The 25391-nt window shown below is 35.4% G+C and overlaps 1 protein-coding gene, 1 non-coding gene and 1 pseudogene across 2 annotated transcripts in view; 1 reads left to right on the forward strand and 2 right to left on the reverse strand.

Annotated features, from left to right (window-relative positions):
- Nucleotides 1–1784: 1784 nt before the first annotated feature.
- The window catches only part of TULP3 (tubby like protein 3), a 64343-nt gene continuing 40736 nt past the window's right edge, over nucleotides 1785–25391 (forward strand). The window contains exon 1 of the mRNA XM_011367857.2: nucleotides 1785–1927. Within this exon, the coding sequence (XP_011366159.1) occupies nucleotides 1887–1927 (41 nt within the window). The 5' untranslated portion in view covers nucleotides 1785–1886. The remainder of the gene's footprint in view (nucleotides 1928–25391) is intronic.
- Nucleotides 8076–8194, reverse strand: LOC111744598 (annotated as a pseudogene).
- On the reverse strand, nucleotides 22149–22301 carry LOC111744555. Its single transcript, XR_002782209.1, has one exon. It is a non-coding gene; the product is annotated as a 5.8S ribosomal RNA (ribosomal RNA).

The following is a 25391-nucleotide window of genomic DNA, read 5'->3' on the forward strand; positions in this document are numbered from 1 at the left end:
ATAAAATAGAAATAATACCAATAACATCAATAGAGAAAAGATATTTTAACTAGAGCCCTGGAGTCATAGAGAATTCAGTTTCTAGATTTGCTTTTTAAAATATCTTGTTACATACAGTTTTCAGTGTCATAAACAGTTCAGTTTATATTTTTCTTGTATTAACTGTTTAAAATTTTAAAATATCTTGTAACAGTTTAAAATGTGTGTAAATAAATGGTTGCAGAAAGTTTTTAAAAGAACGCTGCTTCTGACTGCCAATAATGCAGCAAAACTATCCCTTCCACAAAAGTTCTTTCTTGATTGATTGCTTTAACTACTACTCATTAATCCTTTAATAACCTCATTCAAACTAATTCATTCCACATTTTTGAGTACCAACTCTGTTGGGCTCAGTGGCAGCTTCCTCTATGACCTGTTGAATGGAAAAAAAAAAATCAAAGCAAACTCTGACTTTTTATAGTTGAGCTGCTGCCTGTGCAACCTGGGCTCATCTGAAAGGGCAGGATGATGAAAGGGCAGCAAGCCCTGTTTTATTGACTACAGTAGTATCAGGGGAGATAAAGGGGAACATGGATAAGTTACTTAGGTTGCTGTATTTTGATTTTTTAGTTCCAACCTAAGTTAAATAGGGTAGGAAAATGATTTCTTGGAGTAACTGTTTAAAATGTATGAAAATAAACGTGGAAACTTTTCAGAGAATACAACTTCTTATTGTAATTAATGCAGGACTGCCCAGTCAACAAAATGTCTCCATTGTCTTTTCACCAATACAAATGGTATCTCATTCAACTCCATTCATTCAGCTTTGAGAATCTACTCTGTCAGCTGCAGCTAGACAAGCAAGGACTATTCTGTTTGTTATGTAGATGGGAATTTGAAGCACAGGTAATGAACCATGTTGAGGGTCGCACAATGAGTGGAAGCTTACCCAGCGAGTGCAATGCTCCGTTCTGGCTTGTGCTAACTTTTAGGCCTCTTAGACATTCAAAACCAAAGTGAAACAACTTTGACCTCAGAATGCCATAAACTAAACTCAATGTGCAATAACTTTTGTTAGGATGTTTTGTAGGGATTATAATACTACACAGAAATTGGTAGTGACAAAGGAAGTGATGGTTAAGGACAAGATTTATTGGAAACTAGAGTACAGATCTAGAGAGTCGATTTCCTTAAGGTATTTGGATACTTGAAGATGCTCCATAGGCTGTAGAGAGACACGTAAATGGTAAAGAGTCTTAGCACAGTCTGTAGAGCAGGTCTAGGAATACTCTAAAATTTGGGCTGGAGTCGGGAGGTTGAAGGAGTTCTGTGCAGTTGGAGTGAGAGAGCAGCATTTTCATTGGGAATGACTGCTGGAGAGGCTACAAGTGTGGTTCCGTTAGGCTCTGGGGTCAGGGAAAGGTCGGATTGTGAGGGAGCCGGCAGAGGTCTGTAAATCCTAATGTTACAGACCTCGGGAAGCGCTCTGGGTGGTTTCTGTGTACAAGCGGCGGAAGTGCAGGTAGGCCGCTCTGTGTGTGGCGGTTGGTGGTTAGGCGGTTCTTCTCACTGACTGGCCTTCCCGCCCCCCGGGAGCCAGCGCGGCTGATGGGAACACATTCCCCCTCCCGAGAAAGAGCTCCAAGGACCCAGCCCTGGTGCGTCATCCCCGCTCTCGCGCAGGCGCCTTTAACTCCCGGTTCCTCCGCCCCTTAGATACCCTCCCGCAACGCCGGGCGGCAGCAAGAGCCAATGAAAGAGGAGCAGCGGGCCCGTGGACCAATAGGCGGTGGCGACAGTGCGCAGTTCGGTTGCTAGGGGGCGGGGCCCGGCTGCCCGCCAGGCTTGCCACCCTAGCAGCGGAGTGGTGGGGTCTGGACGTGGTGGCCACTTTCTCAGCCGCGAGGATGGAGGCGTCACGCTGCCGACTCGGACCCCGCGGGGACAGGTCAGAGAGAGGTGGTGGCTGGTCTCGTCTTGAGCGGGGCGGAGGGCCGAAGCGAGACAGTGGCGGTCCTCTCTGGGAGCTGAAGGAGAGGGAGCTGGGCTCAGGTCCGAGTGATTGATATGGAGCCCCCTCTCCCCTCCGCGGTGGAGCACCCCCTTTTCCGAGGGGAGAGGTGGAGAGTGGCGGCTCCGCAGCCTGCACCGAAAGCAGGGACTTGGTGTTCAGTCCATGCTTGGAAAACTCTTGGAATTTTCGTTGCGAGTTCGCCTTGCCCTCTGTGGGCCTCGGTTTCTCAAAATGCGTTAGCCCTGCTTCTCACGGACTGCCTAGGAGTGTCATAACAGATTGGATGAAGTCTTTCCTGGGGAAGTCGAAGAAGATTGTGGGTGATATTTAATAATTTGCTCTAATGCAACTGCTTTTGGCAGTGCTGAATTCTGGAACAGAGTCCGAGGGCTGAAAATGCAAAACTATTCCTTTGCTTTTATATGCTTTATAGTAATCTTATTCCTGGTTGGCTGTCTTATTTGCAACGTACCATACGCCTCGTTTGTGCTCCTCTTTCTCTGCTATATCCCTTTTTTTGTGACTCCCCCAAAATAAAACTGTCCGCAACCTCAGCCTGTCAATTTCTAGTTTTCCAGGTTATTGAAAAGTTAATGGGGAGCGGCGTGAAATCATTGGTTTAAAACTTTGGCATTGTCTGAAGATTTAAATCACATACACCAACTGTATTCCCTTTTTATTTCATCACCACGGCAAATAAAGGTTTAGCATGTAAGGACTTAGTCTTATGTTTAGAATTAGTAGATATTTAAGCGATTTGAAATAATTTAAAAATGTCACGAAGGAGGCATTGGGATGAACACTCATTTCTCTCTTCCTTCAGGTTTTATTTAGGCGATAACTGCGCTCTGTGTAGTTTATTCACTGCACTTTTTTTCAAGTCTAGAGAGAAATCTACATTTACAGGTATAAATATGGAAATGCAAGGAAGATGTAAAGTTAAAATTGAGCGGCTTAGTTGAATTCAGATCGTATTCAGTCGTTCAGATTTAATAAATCTTAATTGAATGAATTTAAGGCAATAAATTTCATGGATACCAGATGACTCATGATTATTGGGGAAAAAATGGAATTGTCTTTGAAATTGAGAGAGAACGGTTAATTCACTCGACCTGAAGTTTAAAGGGATAATTTTAAAAAGTTTTTTCTCTCTTTTTTCTCCCAAAGAAACCAGCTCTTTAATTTAGAAATTGGCATCAAAGGAGAATGTGTGAATCACCAAATGTTTCTCTTGCCCTAGGTAATATTAGCGCATCCTCTATTACTGTTTAAGTCATCTGTTGTTGAGAGGGAATGGAATGTCTCCTTTTTGGCTCTAGGTTGTGCTTAATGTTTTTCATGAAATACGTTGATAGAGTCTTTGGCATTAATACCTTTCAAAGTAAAGTACACGTATGACTTGTAAGTTTCTTGTGATTCTTTTTCTTCTTTGAATTATGTGACTGTTTCACCATGAAGCAGAGTCATTTTCAACAAAGTAAAAAATTATTAACAAATAAACTTCAAATATTTTTCCAATATCTGAAATATTTATTGAAAATTTGGAATGGAATTTGAAACAACACTCTGAAGGCTTTTGTCGAGGCTAGGCATTTGATATTATAGATCCCCTGGGGATGACAGTGCTGGAATTTGAGCTCTTTCTGGCCTTTTGTTCCTGATCAAGAATTGAAGGTGTGATGAGAGAGACTGCTCAGTGTGATGTAACCTTGTGACCCAGAGTTGACTAAGAAATCCTAGTCTGTGGTTTATTCTGTGCCATGATTTCTCTTTGGAAATACGAGCAGTAGTAGTGGCTGGAGGTTATGACTTGGCCAGGCTTGTTATCCTTTCTCATGTTCTTCCCTTTTTAAATGTTTTATCAGATCAACGAATTGTTGGCAAACAGACTTACTCAGTGCTTAAAAATACTTAGATTGATATATGACCATAGTATGTTTGGCAAATATAAAAATGTGTAACATGCATGTATTTCTCCAATTGTGAAGGCTATATGCAGATCTAGAAAAGAAAGAATAATCCCTGTAATAAATTTCCTTTCTTCCAAGATCTTTCTGTTTGCTCTGCATTTGTACCCATTTGAAAGAAGAGGTTAACATTTCTTCTTACCAAGAGGAAAAGTATGCTTGAATTACTCAGAGGAGTTGAAGCTACTTTGCTTTTTTGAGGACTTTATTTGAGGATTTCAGGACTAGAAAGGGCTTTGATCATTCCCTTAGTTCATTTTGAGAGTGTAGTTCCACAGTGGAATTGTTAAGGCTTCTCTCAAACAACAATTTTCTGTTGTCACCTTTTGCTTTAGCTCCTCTGAGTCAGTTCACTAGGAATAAACTTTCTAAAACTGCTAAATCTATTCTGCCTCATCAGACATCTTTACTGTTAGCAATAATGAAAGCTGCAACATTTTCCTGGCCCGGTTAAAGCTTAAATCCACCTATGCCTGAGTGAAGACACACTATCCACATGCTGATTGATGTGCTGTCCTTATTCACTCACTCAATACTGAGTCTTTATTATGGGATTGTTATCTCTGCCTTTCTTTGAACTTCTGTGAAAATATTAATAATCATTTTAGTTACAGGACCTCTGGAGGATCACTGTTCTGAAAAGGATTATAGTAGTACTTTTACTGTTTATAAGATGGCACTTGCTGTTTTACCACATGGCTTTGTGGTGAGAGGTGAAACACTGAAGCTTCCACTGGGTTTCTGAGTTCCAGTCCCAGCCTTTTCTCTCTCTAGCAGTGTGTTCTTGAGGAGCTTATCTCCTTTGGCTTCAGTTTTCTTCCCTGAAAAATGAGGGCTTCTTTGGATTCCCTCAGTGGTTTATAATCAGTAAAGTAACAAACGTATACATTTAAACTGCACATGGTTCAAATTTCTAAAGATACAAAATGATATTCAGTGAAAAGTATATTTTTTCTCATCTCTATGTGACCTAGTACATTCATTAGTAGGTTTCTTAGGGGAGTTTTTTAAAAATATTCTGTATATTAAATAATCCTTTTCCAAACTTAAAATTTGACAATTTTGAGTTTTAGGGTATGATATAATAATCTAAACTCTGATATCTACTTTTGTCATGGGCAAGATCTATTTTTAGAATATGAACTATAGTTGCTGCGAGTTTTAATTTTTTCTATGATAATTAATGTATAGAAAATAAGACTAAGAAGAAAACAAGAATTTTTTTTTAGAAAGGCTTCTGGAAAAATAAATCATTCTATTTAGCTCTGGAGGAAGAAACTTCAATAAATCCATAGTTTGCCTTTGAATTTAGGTTTTAGAATAAAGCAAGTTTAATAAAGGATTGACTTATTTTCCCATTGAAACCTAGTGTAATTTTGTTATGGTGATTTGTTATGTCATATAAGCTAGAGACAAAGTAGAGAGGAGTATTTTGAGTAAAGTTCTTAAGCTTTTAAAAAAGGAAGATCTGTCAAGATAAAATAATGGCTTACATTTGTGTATTCTTTGCAGTATTCATATTGCTTTCACATATTTGATCTCTTGAGCTTCATAACTCTAAGGAGAGAAGGGCCGGTGTTATTTTTATTTTATAAGTGGGGAAATTAAGGCTCAGAAAGGGTGTAATATACCTAAGGTCACATGACAATTAATTGGTGTAGTTAAAAGTAAAATTCAGAAGTAAAATTCAGGCTTTTGACTTATAGTTTCCTCTTCTTTTTCTCATGTATTATCAAAATATCTGTTTAAGATATTCTGGATACCATTCATGCATGTAAATGGTAACAACTGATACTGACTACATTCTAGTTATTTTTAGGGAGAGCAGTTGAAGAAATCAGACATTTTAGTGAAGTACAATGAGTATTAATTTCATCCAATGGAAAGGCAGTGGAAGTATTTATTTGGTATTGTTAGGCAAAGGAATGGACTTTCATCTTTACACAAGAAAAAGGGAAATGGTAGTATGCTTGAAGAGAGAAAATGCAACCCCTGAGTAAAGGAAAATCAGACAAAAGGTAGAATGAACTTAGATTCTGAGTAATGTCCCTTTTTAAGTCTGTGAAGAATAAATAGATTCTTTTAACTTCTGGATCAAATTATACATTCTAAATAACCTTTCTGTTTGGTTCACTTAAGAGAATGCTTTTTGTGTTTGCTATGTGGGACATGCAAAACGAAGAGGGTTCACTCTAAAGTAATTATCCTCACTGCATTCTTTGAGGCCAAATGAATGATCTAGTCTGTTGCCAACTTTTCCTTCTCGTTGCTGCTCTTCCCACAAGCAATTCTCTCTTCTTTCTGATTGCTTCTAATAAACGGGCCTCTTAGGAAATGGATTTTCCTTCCCTAGCTTCAATTAAGGTAGTTCCAGATCGTGGAGTCATTCAAGCAGAAGACAGCTGGGCCTAGAATACTAACATTTTTTTCTCAGATGAGAAAAGATAGACTTCAAAGGAATCTTTTCTGGCAGTTCTAATTTGATTTTTGTGTGCTTTTTCCTAGAAACAATGTTTTGTTCTAGCCAGATGTGTTCTAGGATTCTTATTCAGGATTCGAACAAGGCGAATCTATTTGTCATTTGATTTAGAGACAATTGTTATATTTCATTGTGCCCGTGACTTTTTCATTATATCTACTGTAATCAACTCCTCCCAAGGGCTTCTTCACAATCCATTTACATAGAAATTCTGCTCTACCTAAAAATACCAGATGAACTGACATTTTTATGGAAAAGATTCTTGGTAGACTTATTAAAATACCATAATAATGGAATTCCAGACTCTGCTGACCATTTGAATTTATGTGGTCAATTGTGCAGTTTAGCATGCTGAGCTAGATGGGAGTGAGACTCGTGAATGAATTCTAGATCATTCACTGATCAGCGGTGTGACCTTGAGCAAACAGCTTCATATCTGGGTTTCACATACCTCTGTAAAATGGGATAATAGGTTTATTGTGAGAATTATATGAAATAATATGTAAAGTAGTACAGTTTCTGGCACAGTAGTTATTCACTCAATGGAACTGTACTGCAACTGGCAACATGACAGCATATTAACAATGCTTCAATATCTATAAATGCCCATTTTGAAGTAGAGCAGTTATCATCCATTCTTGTTGCTTAGTCCCTTGCATGTACATAATGAGTGCACAGTAGTTTAGTAAATATTTACAGGTGATAAAGATGAGTGTAAAGCTGAAGGACTCTCTGTAATTTGGATCAGTCAATTTAAGCTGGTCAAGTGAGAAAGAATATAAAGCCAATTAAAGCACAATTCAACAATTAACAGTAAATTTACTTATGAAAGTAGCAAAAGTGGTAGCCAAGATTATATAGCTAAAATTATCCATTGTTTTTGAGTTCAAGATTTTTTTATTTTTACTGTTCTTTTTTCTCATCTTTATTGAAATATAATAGACAATTAGTTGCTTGTATTTACATTGTACAATTCAATGAGTTTTTTTCAATTATAGATGGCATACAATAATATACCAGTTTCAGTTGTATAGCATAGTGATCAGAGATCCACATAATTTGCAAAGTGATCACCCCGCTAAATCTAGTACTCCTCTTCCCCCTTACATATTTATTAAACATTGTTAACCATCTTCCCCATGCTATACTCTATATCTCCATGTCTATTCTGCAACTGTCCATTTGTACCTCTTAATCCCTTTGCCTTTTTTTGTCCCCCCCAATCTTTCTCTCATCTAGTATCCCTCTAAATATTCTCTGTATCTATGAGTTTATTTCTGCTCTTGTTGTCATTGTTGTTAATTGTGTTCTTAAGATTCCACATGTATGTGAAATCATGCGATATTTGTCTTTCTCTATCCAACCCATTTTATTCAGCACAATACCCTTTTAGGTCCATCAAGGCAATATATTTTTCCATTCCCTTCCTTTTAGTCTGTGTGTGTCTTTTAATTTATAGTGAGTCTCTTGTAGGCAGCATATGTAGGAGTCTTGTTTTCTTATCCATACCACCACTCTATCTTTTGGTTGGAGTACTTAATTCTTTTTCATTTGAGGTACTCATTGATAGGAATGTAGTTATTATCGTTCTTTATTCCTGTTTTTGTTTGTTTGTTTGTTTGTTTGTTTTAATAAACTCCAACAGCACCTGGTATTCCTAGGCGGTCTGCCATCTAAGTACTAACCAGGCCCAACCCTACTTAGCTTCCGAGATCAGAGAAGATTTGGTGTATTCAGGGTGACATGACCGTAGTCTCTTTATTCCTGTTTTTGATACTTTTTTTTTTTTTTTCCTTAAAGAAGTTCCTCCAACATTTCCTGTAATACTGGCTTGGTGATGATAAATTCCTTTAGCTTATTTTTGTCTGGAAAGTTCTTTATCTGTCCTTCAACTCTAGATGATAGCTTTGCTGGATAAAGTATTCTTGATTGTAGATCCTGGGTTTTCATCACGTCAAATATTTTGTGCCACGTCCTTCTGTCCTGCATAGTTTCTTTTGAGAAATCAGCTGCCAGTCTTATGGGTGCGCCCTTGTAGGTAGCTAACTGCTTTACTCTTGCTGCTTTTAAGATTCTTTCTTCATATTTAACCTTTGGCATTTTAATTTTGATGTGTCTTGGTGTGGGCTTCTTTAGATCTCTGATTTTTGGGACTCCCTGAGCTTCCTGGGGTTTTATGTCTATTTCCTTTACCAGGTTAGGGAAGTTTTCCATCATTATTTCTTCAAATAGCTCTTCAATGTCTTGTTTTCCTTCCGGTACCCCTATGACATGGATATTTTTACCTTTAATAGTGTCCCATAGACTCCTTAAATTATTATAGTCTTGGCTTCTTTTTTCTTGCCATTCTGATTGAGTGTCCTTGGCTTTCCCATCACCTATATAGGTCACTTGGTCCTCTACTTTATTCACTTTGTTTATTCCATTTAATATACTTCTCATCTCAGATAATGTGTTTTTCATTTCTGACTGGTTCCCTTTTATAATTTCCACTTCCACTTTTATGTTTTTCATTTCTTTGTTAAAGTTCTCACTGAATTCATCTATACTTCCCATACATTCATTGAGCATCTTTTTAACCAGTGTTTTGAACTCTGCATCTGTTAGATTACTTGACTCCATTATATCTGGATCTCTGTTCTGTTCTCACATGAGTTCTGCTTCTTTGTCTTCTCATTTTGGCTGCCTTTCCGTGTCTGTTTCTATGTATTAAGCAAAGCTCCTAAGTCTCCCAGTCTTATTAGTGCTGCTCTGTGTGGTAGGTGTCCAGTGGCACAGTCCTGAGAGGGGTTCAGCTGCAGGCCAATTTTAGCCCCAGCCTGTGCCCCTCTGGTGCCACCTGTTAAGTAAGATTCAGCAAGCAATTCACAGATGCCGTGCTTATAGTTGCTTCAAAAGGCCACAACAGAAACCGAGGCCAGCTGCCTCCAGTGTGAGTCTAGGCACTGATCAGCAAGGGGCACCTGACTCACTGAGGATATACCTGGATGTGGCTTGGGTGGGGCCGCGAGTTGGGGGAGGCAGGGTTTCAGGGAATTCTTTGGGCAGAGTGACCTCTGTCATCCAGTTTGATGATGTCTTGGCTTTGGCGGTGCCCCGTCTGCACACTTGGAGTGGGAAGGGCTCAAGAGAGGAACAATGGATACTGCTGGCACTTATGTACAGAGAGAGTCTAGTCTTGGCCCTCACTCGGACAACTTAGTGTCCCCCTGTAAGTCCCTGGTGCCCCCTATGCAGCTGAACCTGCACTGGTGTTCATAGTGAGCAGGTCCATCACCACGAAAGTCTGCTAGCCAACAGGGCCTCTTTGAGAGGTTTCTGCAACTGCCCGCTGCCGCAGCTTCCCGCCCTGTCCTACCTTCTACCATTGCAGGGTGATTTTCTTAGATTTCTCCCTAGTTGTATGTTTTGTTTATCTAGATCCCAGGCTATTTTCCTTGCTGTTTGTTCCTTGTTTCTGTCACAACTTTGATTTGGTTGCCAGAGGGATGAACAGAGTCTCTGTAATCAATGCCATTTTTTTTCTCCCTCAGTTCAAGATTTTTACTGGCAGTTGTGATAGGGAATTGCCACAAAAGCTTTATCAGAAGTGTATAATAAAAATAATTTTGATTGACAGGTGCAAGAGTTCTCGTTAGCAAAGTATGATTGAATGTATAATTGGAAGATATACCACCTCGGAGGTGCTAAATAATCATCATTGGGTTTTACTGAATTAGGAATACAGTAAGTTAAAATTTAAGAATGTGTTTAAGAATCACGCTACCAGCTTTTCTCACATAGAATAACAATCTCAAACTGATTATTCCTGTCCAACAAAACTAAAGATTTGTTATGTGATATAAGTGATACTAAGAATAGTTTGAAACATTGTCCCATTAAGTATGTAACTGATGGGAAAATAAATGAGAAAACCAAAGAACAGAGCAGCAAAAGCCTCTATCATCTCAGCAGCTGGGTTGATTGTACCTCTAAGAGATTTGTTTTTTTTGAAAGGCTATGGTAATGTGTACAGCCAATAGGGTGGGTACTATTTTATTAAATCTCTGAAAGATTCCTCCAAAGTTTAAAACTAAAAATCAGAGTTTTTTTCTTTTTTTAAGAAAATGTTTTTTGGCTTACCTATGTTGAAATTATTTCATAATTAGGCAAGGTAATCAGGTGATCATTTATCATTTTCTTATTTTCTGTCACCCTACCACTATAAAATGGGGATGACAATATATAATTTTTACCTCCTTTGCAAAGCCAAAGCAAGGGATGATGAATTATAGTATTTCTTTAAGTCATAAGAAGGATCTTTTTCATGTAACTTTAAAATTCATTTATTTATCAAACATTTCACATCCTTCATGTTCCAGGCACCATGTTTCATTAGTAATGTTGAGTAATGTTAGAAAGTTATGATGCTTGTAAGTTTCTTTTGTAATTTTGCTTTTCTTTTGAGTGTTAGAAGTGTTGTCTAAAGTCATGAAAGCAAAAATAAAAATCATGAAAGTAATTACTATGTATATCACTTAAGAGCTTATCAGAGGCATTGTTTTGGTAGTTGCTTTGTTGTAGTGAAAACAAGAGAATTCCCAGAGAAGTGTAGAGTGGATCTCTGGACACCACAGGTTGTAGTATAAACATCATATAAAAGACACTGATGTGGGTACATTTAGCTTCATTACCCACAAGCATGTATTTGAACCTGAAATGTGCATCTACTTCCCTAATAGATCCCTGCCAGAAATGGCAGTGTCTTCCCAAAGTAGATCGAGTTGCTCCTGAGAGTGTTCTGGGAATTCATGGTGCTCACCGTGATAATGGCATCAATTTCAATTTCTAGTTTAAAAATAATCAACAAAACTTAGTCATTTTTTTTCATTTTAAAGTGCACATTTGGAGAGTTCGAATACATTTTGAGTGAGCATGTGCAGCAATTAGCACAGATCAAAAGCATGTGCTCATAACTCATACAACTTTGATTTGTAATGATTTATATGTTGATTAACACAGCAGAACATTGCTGGCTCCTGTAGTGATTTTAACCATTTCTTATTTCAAATCGTTTTATTCTTAGTCACGTTTAATAGGCCAAAAAGTCGATTTTTAATATATATTTTAAAATGTCTTTATTTGGAACAAAATTCAAAAGGATCAGAAGGGTACGTAATGAAAAGTAAGGCTGCTTCCCATCCCCTGCCTATTTAGTTTTCTGCCCTGAAGGCAACTCTGATCCTGCTTACTGTGTATCCTTCCGAAGATATTCTCTGCATTTCAAATGGAATATGTCTATATCTATATCTATATCTATATCTATATCTGTTTCTATATCTATAACTATATCTATATTTTTTTCCTTCCGTAAGTGGTAGCAAATAGTACTCCACAATGTTTTGTACTTTGCTCTTTTCAATAATTAAAACATCTTGTAAATAATTTCAAATCTATACTTTTGTATTTCTGAATATATCATGCAACAATAATAGCTACAAAGTCATATAAAGTTTAATTTATAATCATACTGGACAGTTCAGTAAAGTCAGGAAGTAATAAGTTAATAAGGAACATAAAAATAATAATTCTAAATTTGCCTAAAGACGAGTTTCTCTAAGATTATAAATTACTTTTATCAGTGATCAGAAATCTTATCTTTCATACCAATATATTTTTAATATTTCAGAAACTAATATTCAAAGGAGTAAGTATGCAATCATTATTTCAGTTGGGCTTTTTATTGTGAATAAGGAAATAATGAAACTCTAAGAGATGGCTATTATATGTGTTTAAATTGTTCTTGTCCTTTCTGTTTATTTTGTTTGTCAACTTAGTGGCTTTTCTTTATCCTGAGGAGAAAATTCACAAGGATGGGTGTGTTGTTTAAAAATATAATAGAGTTGAGGTAGCAGGAAACAAGAATGATTATTTATTCACTGTGCTCTGTAGAGAGGAATTGTTTGCATTTGTGTTTCTATGTCAACTCTTGAAGAAACTTTCCAGAAGTTGTGAGCATTAAAACGTGCTTCAGTCGTTGACTTTCATTGTTTTTTTTTTTTTTTTAATTCAGTCGTAGGGTCCTTGTCAATATTTTGCAGTCTTAAATTACCTTCTCTTTGGTATTTAGTCATCTGACTTCCCATAGAAAGGCATGAAATTCAGAATGACATTGATAATTGAAAGAATGGTCAGGAAAAAACAGAAGGAAGCCTCAACAAACAAAGACCAGGGACTGTATTTGCGGGGAAAAAGGAATCTCTTCATTGGTGTTAGCGAAGGTCTGATATTTGTTAAAGTAAACCTTTGCTAAGCAACTCCAGGGATGTGTCTACACTGGCAATATGGGGGTGGAGACGGGGTTGAGGGGATGCTTCTCTGTTTCTTTTCTATTCATTTTCTTGTCTCTTTCATTCCTCTGCATCTTTTCAGCAATTATCAGTTCATACCCATAGGAACATTTATAAATGTTTATCATATGTATATAAAATAATGAACTCTTGTATGTAGTTTACACATTTATTCTGATTTCTTTGTTACATATACTGTATATAATCTCACTGGTGTTCATGCCAAAATTCCTTGGGAGTGGGAAGTGAGTGAGGAAGTGCAAAATGTCACAATATGACAAAATATCATGACTCAGTGATTGGGAAGAAATATATTAAAGTATCAGGTGTATTATTTTGAAAGGTATATGGAAATTTAGGCATTTCAGAAGAGTTCTAAAGGAAAATTTTTTAAAGAGTTGTATTGTGACAGTATCTTTAAAAATATGAAGCAGAATAACATTGCATTGGTTTATGGCATAGTTGTTCTCTTCTACAGAGAGTTATATATCTCCAGATATTTTTCTTAGATCTCAACTGTTTGTCTTTTCTGTTAGAAAGTTAGAATTAGAGGGGGTAGTTGCAGCTGTACTATTAATTTGTGTTGGCTTTTTAGTAGGTATCAGTATTCTTGCTTACAAGTAAAATGTAAAGTACCGTATTCTTAATATAGTGGTTGAGAGCACAGGCTATGGAAACTGGACGCCAGGGTTTGGATCCTGGCTCTGCTTGCTGATTGTGGGACCACGTAACTTAGCTGTGCCTCAGTTTCCTTAGCTGTAAAATAGAGATAGAGATTGAATTACTTAAGTAAATAACCTATACTGAGTGCAGATCTTTGATCTCTCAGATCCAATTTAAAAATCCCAGGAGAGTCTGATTACTTCAGCTTGGGTCAGGTGTCTACCTCAGTCTATCAGTTTATGGCCATGGAGATACAGCTGTATGGAATACATGAGCTAGAGGTCCAGTCTTGTCAGAGATAGGCAATTATCTTGGTCAGGCAGAATCCCCAGAAGGTGCTTTTTAGTAGTGACATTATCTTTTTATTAATAGATTTTATTTTTAAAGCAGTTTTAGGCTTATAGAAAAATGAACAGAAAGTACAGAGTTCCCATGTATGCCTTTACCACACCCCAGTCACCCCTATTAGTAATATCTTGCATAGTGTAGTATATACATTACAATTAATACTTTTTTTAAAAACCCTGTTGCTTAACTCTATACTACTACCTACTTTAAATCTGGTAACAAATCCTTTCTGCCATTTGGAGTATGGCTGAATTGTCACTTATTCCACCAAGTCTCCAATGACCCTCATGAAATCACATAATAGTTCATCTATACCTTATTACTTCAGTCTCTGACTGTGCACTTATGGTTTAGTTTTATCCCATTAGTCCCTGTGTTCCTTGAGGGAAAGATCTGTATCTGATAAATCCAAATTACCCACAGCACCCATCAAAATGCTTTGTACTTAATTTATCCTCCATGAAAATGTTTTTAGTGCATGCATAAGTGAATAATGAATGGCAGTGGTATAGTAGAAAGACCAGGTGATTAGAATCAGGAGAACTAGATTCTGATTTGTGACCTTAGACAAGGACAAATCTAAAGTCAGTTAACCCTCTACAGGGAGAGGGTGATGTCTTAATGAAATCTAAAGTTCCTTGTAGTCCTCTACTAGACATTTTGCTGGGTTTAAGAAAATATGGCACCTATCATCACTTTTCAACCCAAATAAAATGTTTTATCTGTTAATAAAATATTTCTCAAAACACTTTTATAGACATTACTTAACTCTCAAAACCACCTTGATTTTTAAAATAACAAAAATGAAATCAGATTAAGTGGCTTAGCCAAAAGACAGCTTGTAAGTAATGAAACTAAAAGCTGAACTTCAGATTTCCAAATCTCGTGTTCCACATACTCTTAATTATCAATATTTGCTTTAACTTCCCTCCATTATATAACCATTCTTTCCCCTACAACATTCTTCACAAATTTAGTTGTTTGAAATAAACATCAAATTAAAAAGGACTCAAGAAGAGAAAATCAGTTTAATGTGTGGGAAATAATTTTCCTAAAAATTCTTCAATAAACTGCTTGTTGGTATCTGTGAGTTCCTATATTGCTATGATAGAAAACTCGAGCAGCTGCCTTTTATATAAATGAGAATATGATATCACCAGGATGATTGTTACTTTATTAGCCTGTAATGATAAATTATTAACTAAAGTCCATAGTTTATATTAGGGTCTCTTCTTTGTGTTCTTCATTCTATGGGTTTTGACAAATGCATAATGGCATGTACCCACCATTACAGTGTCATACAGAATAGTTTCACTGCCCTCAAAATCTACCTGTTCATCCTTCCACTGGGTCTTTTTCCTGTCTCCATAGTGTTGCCTTTTCCAGAATGTCATATGATTGCAATCATACAGTATATACAGCTTGTTTTAGATGTCTTCTTTCACTTAGCAATATGCCTTTAAGGTTCCTCCATGTCTTTTCATGGCTTGATAGCTCATTTGTTTATATCACTGAATAATAATATTCTATTCTATGGATATACCACAGTTTGTATATCCATTTACCTATTGAAGGACATCTTGGTTGCTTCCAACTTTTGGCAGTTGTGAATAAAACCTAAAGCTCTATAAACATCTGTATGTAGATTTTAGTGTGGACATAGGTTTTTAGCTCCTTTGGGTAAATGCTAAGGAGCACAATTGCTGGATTGTATGATAAGACTACATTTAGTTTTGTAAGAAACTGCCAAACTGTCTTCCAAAGTTGCTGTGCCATTTTACATTCCCACCAGCAATGAATGAGAGTTCCAATTGCTACACATTTTTGTCTGCATTTGGTGTCAGTGTTTTGGATTTTAATCATTCTAGCAGCTATGCAGTAATAGTATCTCATTGTTGTTTCAATTTGCAGTTCCCTAATGACGTACGATGTGGAGCATCTTTCCATATGCTTATTTCTCATCTGTATCTTTGGTGACATGTCTGTTAGATCTTTTTGCCCATTTTTAATTGGTTTGTTTTTTATTGTTAGATTTTAAGAGTTCTTTGTATCTTTTGGATGAGTCTATTAAATATATGTGTTTTGCAAATATTCTCTCTCAGTTGACATTATTTTTCAACTCCCCTGGCCTGGGCTTTTCTACAGTGATTTCCTAGTTAGCAGAGCTGCACAATGCTTTGTACTGTTGGTTAGTGAGGTCAAATATCACTAAGTGGGGACATTTAAGTAAGTCTCCTAATAAGATTCTTACATACATATTACAGAATATAGACAGCAGTAAACTTTCTTTTTCTAATATTTTACCCCAGATTTTAATTATTGCACAGGTAACAGAGGAATAAGAAAAAAAAAAAAGGAAAGGTTACCTATAATCCTGCTAAGCTAATATCTGCTCTTTTTCTTGCATTCTCTTCATTTGTGCATATGGGAAGTAGTGAACTTGATGACCTCTTGAGGCGACCACAACAATTTGCCACCTTTCAGAGTTTGTTTTTATATCTTCTTAGCTAGTTGAAGAAAAGACCCATATTTTGATGTTCCTTTTATTAGTAAGAAAATGGAGGTTTTGTAAGACTGTGGAAATGACTCAGTGAATCAAGAATAGAAATGTGACCCGTCTCTTATCTACTCAGACTTCTGTTTTCAAATCTATTAGAATTACTATTATTTAACACCCTGTCCTTGCTTTAAAATGCTGTTGCTGTCTGGAGTATACTGTATTGCCATTTTAGTTTTACGTACCCTTTTAAGCCCAAACTTTGGTCCTGAGATGATTTTTATAAGGAAAGACAGATCGTTCCCCAATTTATTATAGTATTAGGTTCCAAATGTTGGTACGGATTAGTTGTTTGGCACTGAGAACGTTTTCCCATATGAAAGTCTTTCAAATGGAAATTGGATTTCCAGAACAACTCACAATAGTAAATTTAACACAGAATTATAAAATAATTACATGATTATAGTTTCACCATGCTTTGAGGCCTTTTTGAGCTTGACTGGAAACCTATACATCAATTATAAGGCTTTTTTTATGGAGAAAATTGTTCTATAAGTGATCTAGATTAGCAGTCCCCAAACTTTTTGACATCAGGGATTGGTGCTCCTATGAGAATCTAATGCCTGATGATCTGAAGTAGAGCTGAGGCAGTGATGCTAGCGCTGGGGAGCAGCTGCAAATACAGATGAAGCTTTGCTTGCTCTGCAGCGGCTCACCTTGCGGTTCACCTCCTGCTGTGCGGCCTCGTTCCTAACAGGCCATGGACCTGTACCGTCTACGGCCTGGGTGTTGGGGACCCTTGATTTAGATCATGGTAGGTTAAGGCATATGTTCATTTTTCACATTACTCACCTGGGATTACCTACTCCTGGAATGATTCTGTCATTTGTGTGTATAGAGGTTCCAGAGTTGGAAATGCCTGTCTCATGCCCTAAGGGGAGGGAATGTTACTAAAACTTATTATAATTATCTGATTGTTACAAAAAGCTCTGTGACATAGATATTACTGTTCACATTTTGTAATCGGGGCACTTGAGGCTTGGAAGGATGAATTGACTTGTTGAAGGTTAAACAACTAGGAAGTACTTCTGAACTCAGATCTTCTGACTTTAAATACTGAGCTTTTCTTACTATATTATCGTTCAAAATCATTGATTTTTATCCTCTTTAACTATAATGTGTGGAAAATGTCAATATTATCTTGGAAAATCTGGGCTGTATGGTCACTGTGATTTTAGTGGAGCATTGCTTGAATTAGTAAGCAATGTAGTATAATTTTAAAAATTAGAAAATAGTTACACTTCAGAGGATTTCTGGTTGTGCCTCTTTTATTTTTCACAGTGATCCGTGGCTTTTATTTCATTTATTAATTTTTAGCATACAGAACTTAAGTTTTTATATAATAAAATCTATCAGTCTTTCCTTGATAGTTTCTAGGTTTTATGTCTTGCTGTGAAAGACTTCCACAGTTCACATTATAAAAATATTAGCCTATTTTCTCAAGTTTTTTATGTTTAATTTTTTCCTTTTTTTATTATGTTAATATATACATAACAAAATATAGCACTTTAACCATTTTTAAGTGTACAGTTCAGTAGTATTAAAATACATTTACATTGTTGTGCAACCATCACCACCATCTATCTCTACAACTCTTTCTTGCAAAACTGAATTCATCTCTATACCTATTAAACAATAACTTTCTATTCTCCCCCATCCCTTAGCAACCACCATTATACTTTCTGTTTCTATGATTTTGAGTGTTCTAAGCACCTTATATAAGTTAGAATCATGTAGTATTTGTCTTTCCGTGATGGACTTATTTCACTTAACATAATGTCTTCAAGGTTCATCCATATTGTAGCATATTCACAGAATTTCCTTCCTTTTTAAAGCTGAATAATATTCCATTGTGTTTATATACCACATTTTGTGTATCTATTTATCTTTTGATGGACATGGGTTGTTTACACGTTTTAGCTATTGTGAATAATGCTGCTATGAACACCGGTGTACAGATATCTCTTGGAGCCCCTGCTTTCAATTCTTTGGGTATGTACCCAGAAGTAGAATCGCTGGGTCATATGGTAAGTCTATTTTTTAATTTTTTGAGGAACCTCTGTGCTATATTCCATAGCAGGTGTATCATTTATGTTCCCACATCCTTGCCAACACTTGTTTTGTGGAGTTTTTTTTTTTTTTTTTAGTTTCTTATTGTAGTTTTTGATTCAAATTTCCTAATGATTAGTGATGTTGAGCATCCATTTATGTGCTTATTGGCCATTCATATATCTTCTTTGGAGAAATGTATATTCAAGTCCTTTGCCCATTTCTGAATTGGGCTGTTTGTTTTTACATTGTTGAGTTTTAGGAGTTTTCTGTATATTTTGGATATTAATCCCTTATCAGATAAATGATTTGCAAATACTTTCTCACATTCTGTGAGTTGCCTTTTTACTCTGTGGATAGGATCTTTTGATGTACAAAATTTTAAAATTTCCATAAAGTCCATTTTGTCTATTTTTTTTCTTTTGTTACTTGTGCTTTTGGTCACATCCCAGAAGTCTAATGTCACAAAGCCTTTGTCCTGTTATCTTCTAAGAATTTTAATTTTTAGGTCTTACATTTAGGTCCTTGATCCATTTTCACTTAATTTTTATATATGGTGTTAGATAACAGTCCAACTTCATCTGTTTGTATGTGGATATCCAGTTTTCTCAGCAGATTTGTTGAAATAACCATTGAATAGTCTTGGCACCCTTGACAAAAATTATTTTACTGTATATGTGAGGGTTTATTTCTGGGCTTTCCATTCCATTGGTCTATATGTCTGTCTTTATGCCCTTACCACAGTTTTTTGATTACTGTAGCTTTGTGCAGTAAGTTTTGAAATCAAGAAATGTGAGTCCTCCAGTTTCATTCTTTTTCAGTATTTTTTTTTTTTTTTTTTTTTTGGCTATTTGAGATCTTGAGATTGCATATGACCTTTAAGATGGGTTTTCCAATTTCTGCCAAAACATCATTGGGATTTTGATAGGGATTGTATTGAATCTGTGGATTGCTTTTTTTTTTTTTTTTTTTTTTTTTTTTGGCTATTTGAGATCTTGAGATTGCATATGACCTTTAAGATGGGTTTTCCAATTTCTGCCAAAACATCATTGGGATTTTGATAGGGATTGTATTGAATCTGTGGATTGCTTTGGGTAATATTGACATTTTATCAATATCAAGTCTTCTAATCCATGACCATGGTGTGTGTTTTCATTTACTTATGTCTTCTTTAATTTCTTTCAGCAGTGTTTTGTAGTTTTCATTGAATAAGTCATTTACCTTCTTGGTTAAGTGAATTCCTAAGTATTTTCTATTTCATTGTAAATGGAATTTTTTGTAATTTCCTTTTCAAATTGTTTATCGTTTGTATATAGAAATGCAACTGATTTTTGTGTGTTGACTTTATATCCTGGTACTTTGTTGAATTAATTTTTAGGTCTAACAGCTTTTTGTGGTACCTTTAGTATTTTCTACATATAAAATCATATCATCTGCAAACATAATTTTATTTCTTCCTTTACAATTTGGGTGCATTTTCTTTCTTTTTCTTGCCTAATTACTGTGGCTAGAAAGTGAAAACAGGCATCCTTGCTTTGTTCCTGATCTAGAGGAAACACGTATCTTTCACCATTGCGTGTGATGTTTGCTGTGGATTTTCATACATGGCTTTTATTATGTGGAGGTAGTGTCCTTCCATTCCTGTTTCATGGAGTATTTTTTATGAAAGCACGTTGACTTTTGTCACATACTTTTTCTTCATTAATTGAGATGATCATTTGCTTTTTTCTGTCATTTTGTTGATGTCTACCTATTACTTTTCAAGATCGGGGTGACATAAAGGGAAAGATTGTGGACTTTGGTGTTAGACATATTTGTGTAAAAATTTGGCTTTGTTTTTTCTAATTTATGTGACCTTAAGTTTGGCTTAGTGTTTCTTAATCTCTTAGAGCCACTTTTGTATCTACAATATAAAGAAAATAATGCTAACTTTTTATAGTTCACATGAAGAGTAAATAAGATTTATTTGTATAAAGCCCTTAGCACGCTCCCTAGCAAATAGTAGAACCCTTTCTTTCTCTTTCCCCCCATGACATGTGTCTATTATTATTGTATTTCTGTTGTTACTTTTTTTTATAATTGGCATTATTTAGATTCATATTAATCTTACAATTTTTAAAACATTTATTTTAAGGATAATGTAAAGAAACTTGTAGTAGTCTTAAGGAAGACTAAAATAGATACTGAAATAAATGAAAAATATTTTTAAAGGAAAAATATCTGTGGTACTAGAATAGATGTGGTTAAGGGGTAACTAAATTATGAGAATTTATTCTGAAATTCTGTATATCAAACAAAGGATTTAAATTAGCAAGAGAGACTTTGGAATTAACTTATTTTTTCATGCCCTTAAACAGGTTAAGCAGGTTATCTAAATGTGGGCTACTATGAAAGATAATTTTCACTTATGTCTGATCAGCAATGCACTGCTGGTGGGAGTTTGTTTGGAAAGCCATTTGTCAGTAAAACTATTACATACCCTTTGACCAGTCTTCTTGTTACAAAAAGGATTTAAGGCCACTCTGTGACCTTAGTAATCCTATTTCTGGGAATCTACCTCAAGAAAAACTTTGAAATGCAGATACAGATTTTGTTTAAATTTATTCATTTATTGTTGAGGTATAATCTCTATATAGTGAAATACACAGATTTTAAGTCTACAGCTCAACGAATATTTTACATATATATACAAATATATGTATCTCTATGATATAGTTATAGAACATTTCCATCACCCAGAAAGTTCCCTTGTGCCTCTTTCCACGTAATTGGCTTCCCGCCCCACCGTCAAAAGTTACCACTATTCAGACCTCTATCACCAGAGAGTGCTTTCATCAGTTCTTGAACTTGGTGTAAGTGAAACCATACAGAATATACTCTTTTGTCTAAGGCTGTTTTCAATCAGCACAATGTTTTTGAGATGCAATCATGTTTTTGTGTGTGTTCTTTTTTATTGTTAATTAGTATTCCATTGGATGAACATACCACAAGTTGTTTACCTGGTCTCTTGTTCATAGACTTGTGATTCCAGTTTTTGTCTGTTATGAACATTCCCGTTTAAGTCTTTTTGTGGAGATATATGCTAATTTCTCTTGGGTACATATCTGCAATACTTTTGTTATTAAAATTAGCAACAATATAAATATCTAACAATAGGAATAGGAATAGGTTGGTATGGCTAAAATATTATGCAGCCATAAAAATTGTGCTTATGAAAATGAAAGGAAAAGTTTATGATATATAGAAAGAAGAATGCATAATTATTGTGTAGCATATTTTTTAAATTTTTTAAAATAATGGAAATAAGTTACTTTTCTAATAGAATAAGGATTTCCTTATGAATGAGGGTTATTGCACTTTAGATATTGTAAACTTTGATTATGTGGGTAGTAGAAAGTAGTCAGGTTGAACTTCTTTTGTATCTTTGCTTATATAACTTTCTGGATTTGAATTCCAGACTTTTCCCAGTTGTAGATCAGTTATGTGTATCAAGTGAAATAGTTATTTATTATGTGGTAAAATATTTCTCTTCCTTAGTAATTAAAAATGTGCAAATTAAACAACTTTAAGTTACTTTAGTGCATCAGTAACTAACAGAAATAACATCCCAAATTGTCAAGAGCATAGAGGAAAAGGTTATTAACTTGTTGGTAGCAATATAAATTTATAAAATACTATGTTGGGGGAAAACAATTTTGAAGAATTATATATAAGGACCCACAATAGTATATAGGTCATAGCTTTTGACTTGAGTTGTCAGCGGCGACACTTAGACAGGCGTAGCCCCGGGAGGAACTCGGGGCCGCAAGTGCGTTTGAAGTGTTGATGATCAATGTGTCCTGCAATTCACATTAATTCTCATAGCTAGCTGCGTTCTTCATCGTCGCACTAACCAAGTGATCCACCGCTAAGAGACATCAGCAGCGACACTCAGACGAGCGTATAGTTTTTGACTTGAAAATCCCACTTTGAAGAATAAAGATATTCATTGCTATTCTCTAATACCTAAAAAGAAGAAAAAATTTTCACATTTAACAGAGGGGAAAATAATAGGAGAGTATATCTTATCAGTAGGATAGAGCACTTTAACCATTAAAACGTATGTATGTGAATTTTGTCAATAAAAGGAAATATATCTATGTATATAATTGAAAAAATAGATCAAAATGAGTTTTTGCAGTGTTCACAGCAGATCTTTACATGTTGAATTCATAGCACATTTAAAAAGTGAATTTAACTGTATGATAACTTTAAAAATTAATAACAGCAAACTCACATGGAGAAAAAAGATACAACTATACAATGACAAGGATCAGAAATTAATTCATTGTAATGTGAGAGTTTGTAGCATATTGAGATTTTTTTCTCTAAAGTTTTAAAAAAATCTTTAAAAGATTAGCTGTGTGTATACGTGCACATTTGTAGCCAGTGTATGTGTGCTAAATCACATTGAATAATATAGTTTTTACTGTTTCATTGTCAACAATTTTTGAATGTCACAGCTTCAGTAGGTAGGAAACCGATATAAACATAACATCAGGATATTCAGGATAAGTATAATTTATATATATATATATATATAATTTATATATATAGTTATAATATAATATAAATACAATTTAGAAATGTTCAAAGCACCAAGGTAGAGCAGAGGAAATTATTATGGAGAAATTGAGTACCTTTTCATAGAGAAAGTGATAATTGAATTAAGATGTGTGTGTGTGTGTGTGTGTGTGTGTGTGTGCGCGCGCGCGCGCGCATGTGTGCACATATGCATGCATATGCATTTATCCTTCTTGGGCTTCATGAGCTTCTCAATCTGTGAAGTTATGTCATTTGCCAGACTTGGGAAAATTTCAGTGATTATTTTAATTACACATATATTAAACTTTATGATATTATCTGGTAGGTTCATATTGTCCCCTAGGTCACTGAATCTCTGTTATGTTTTAGAAAATAGTTTTTCTCTCTGTTCTTCAGATCGGATAATTTTTATTGATTTTTTTCCTGTTTCTTTGTATATGGAGTAATTGTGTTATGGACATTATGAATGATACATTGTAAAGACTCTGGATTCTGTTTTTCCTGTGAAGATGGTTGATTTTTGTTTGTTTAAAGAGTCAGATCAATTATCTGAACTCTTAACTTCAAACTCAGTTGGAAGGCAGCACCAGAAATCTCAGTTGGCTCCTTTTAGTCTTATCGGCACTGCTTAGAGTCTTGTCTTATGTGTGGTTGGTTCAGGGGTCAACCATATAATTGGGCAGAGTTTATGGTCTGGATACTGGAGATAAAGATTCAGGGGTTATAGTCATGGAAATAGATTGGGTGACATAGGAAGGACCTATAGATGAGCATGTATGTAATCTCGACTGCAATAACCCTGAATGGAGGAGAATGAAAAATAAAGGAGTGTAAGTATTATGAAGTCTGAGACTAATTCTTTTTAATTCTTGTACCCTTAGTGGCTAACTCAGTGCCTGATAGAACATGCTTAATATTTGCTGAATGAATTTAATGAAAGGAGATTGAGTGCAGTTAGTAAGACTAGAATCAAGGAGTTTTTAAGAAAACGAGGAAAGAACTTCAGTAAGGACCTAGTAGTTATTCTTGTCAGATACTTCAGAGAAGTCAGTCTGGAATGCAGAATGAAAACAAGCTATTACTTTTGGCTATTAGAAAAAGAGTTTCAGGAGAACGATAAAGGAATAAGTCAGATTGCAATGGTTGAGAAGTGAATTGTAGTTGAAATGGTGACAATGAGTGTTGTGTTCACTGTCCTTAAGTTACTTAATGATGATGATAAGTGGAGATAGATTTGTAGCTTTATAGATAGGTAAGGTTAAGGAAAGTCATCTTTTTAAAGAGTGATTGCCAGCGAGGAAAGAATAAACTAGAGATAGAGAAACTGAAGGTACAGGAGCAATATTCAATATTCATTCTGGGGGAGGAGAGACCAGAAGCAATATACCAGTATCAGAGTTCATTTTATGGAAGAGAAACATCTCTTCCTCTGTGACAGGAAGAGATGGGGGAAGTGTGTATTTTTATGTGTAAGGCTGGAGGGGAGGACAAGAATTTGCTTCTCAAATTGACCACCTTTCCTCAGGAAAGAAGAACTTTGTGGCCCTTCAGCCCTTCGGCCCTCTTGAGAGAGTAATAATAGAATGACTGAATTCTAATTCACATGATAAGTTTTATTCTTCAATTTACATGCTTATTTTACATATTTTTGTGTCCAGCCTGATATTAGATCCTCTTTATATTCAGATATTTATAAAATGTCTGAATTGTGTGTGTGGGAGCACATTTAACATAGTTTTGATATTGGAGATTTTCCATCATTATAGTTTGCAAAAGTTTAAAGTATATAGTTTGCATAGGTTTAACATTAAATTGACTCTCATGCTGTAGTTGGAACTGGGTTGCGAATTATTTTCTTAACTCTCTTTTGTATGTGGATTTCTAAAATAGCTTTATTGAGGCATAATTGATGTGTATCAAACTTAAACTGTACATGTTGATGACTGTTGACATGTTATATACCTGTGAAACTGTCACTACAGTAAAGATAATGAACCTACCCCCAGTTTCCTTCTGCCTTTTTAATCCATCTTTTTCTCATCCTTAAATACCCACTGCTTTTTGTAACTATTGATTAGTTTGTTTTGACTGGAATTTTATATAAATGTAATCTTACGGTATGTGTTCTTTTTTAATACTTAGCAGAATGATGCTGAGATTCATCCATTTTGTTGTGTGTATCAGTTTTTTCCTTTTTATTGCTGAGTAGTATTCCACATAAAATTTGTTCATCTATTTACCCGCTGATGGGCATTTGGGTTTTCATTTTTTGGTTCTTTCAAATAAAGCTGCTATGAACATTCATATGTATATAGGTTTTTTTTTGTGGACACATGCTTTCATCTCTCAGGTAAATATCTAAGAGTGGAGTGGCTGAATCAAATGGTAGGTATATGTTTGACATTTTAAGGAAATTGACCAT

This window comes from Pteropus vampyrus, unplaced genomic scaffold, assembly GCF_000151845.1.
Source record: "Pteropus vampyrus isolate Shadow unplaced genomic scaffold, Pvam_2.0 Scaffold137, whole genome shotgun sequence".
Taxonomy (NCBI): Eukaryota; Metazoa; Chordata; class Mammalia; order Chiroptera; family Pteropodidae; genus Pteropus; species Pteropus vampyrus.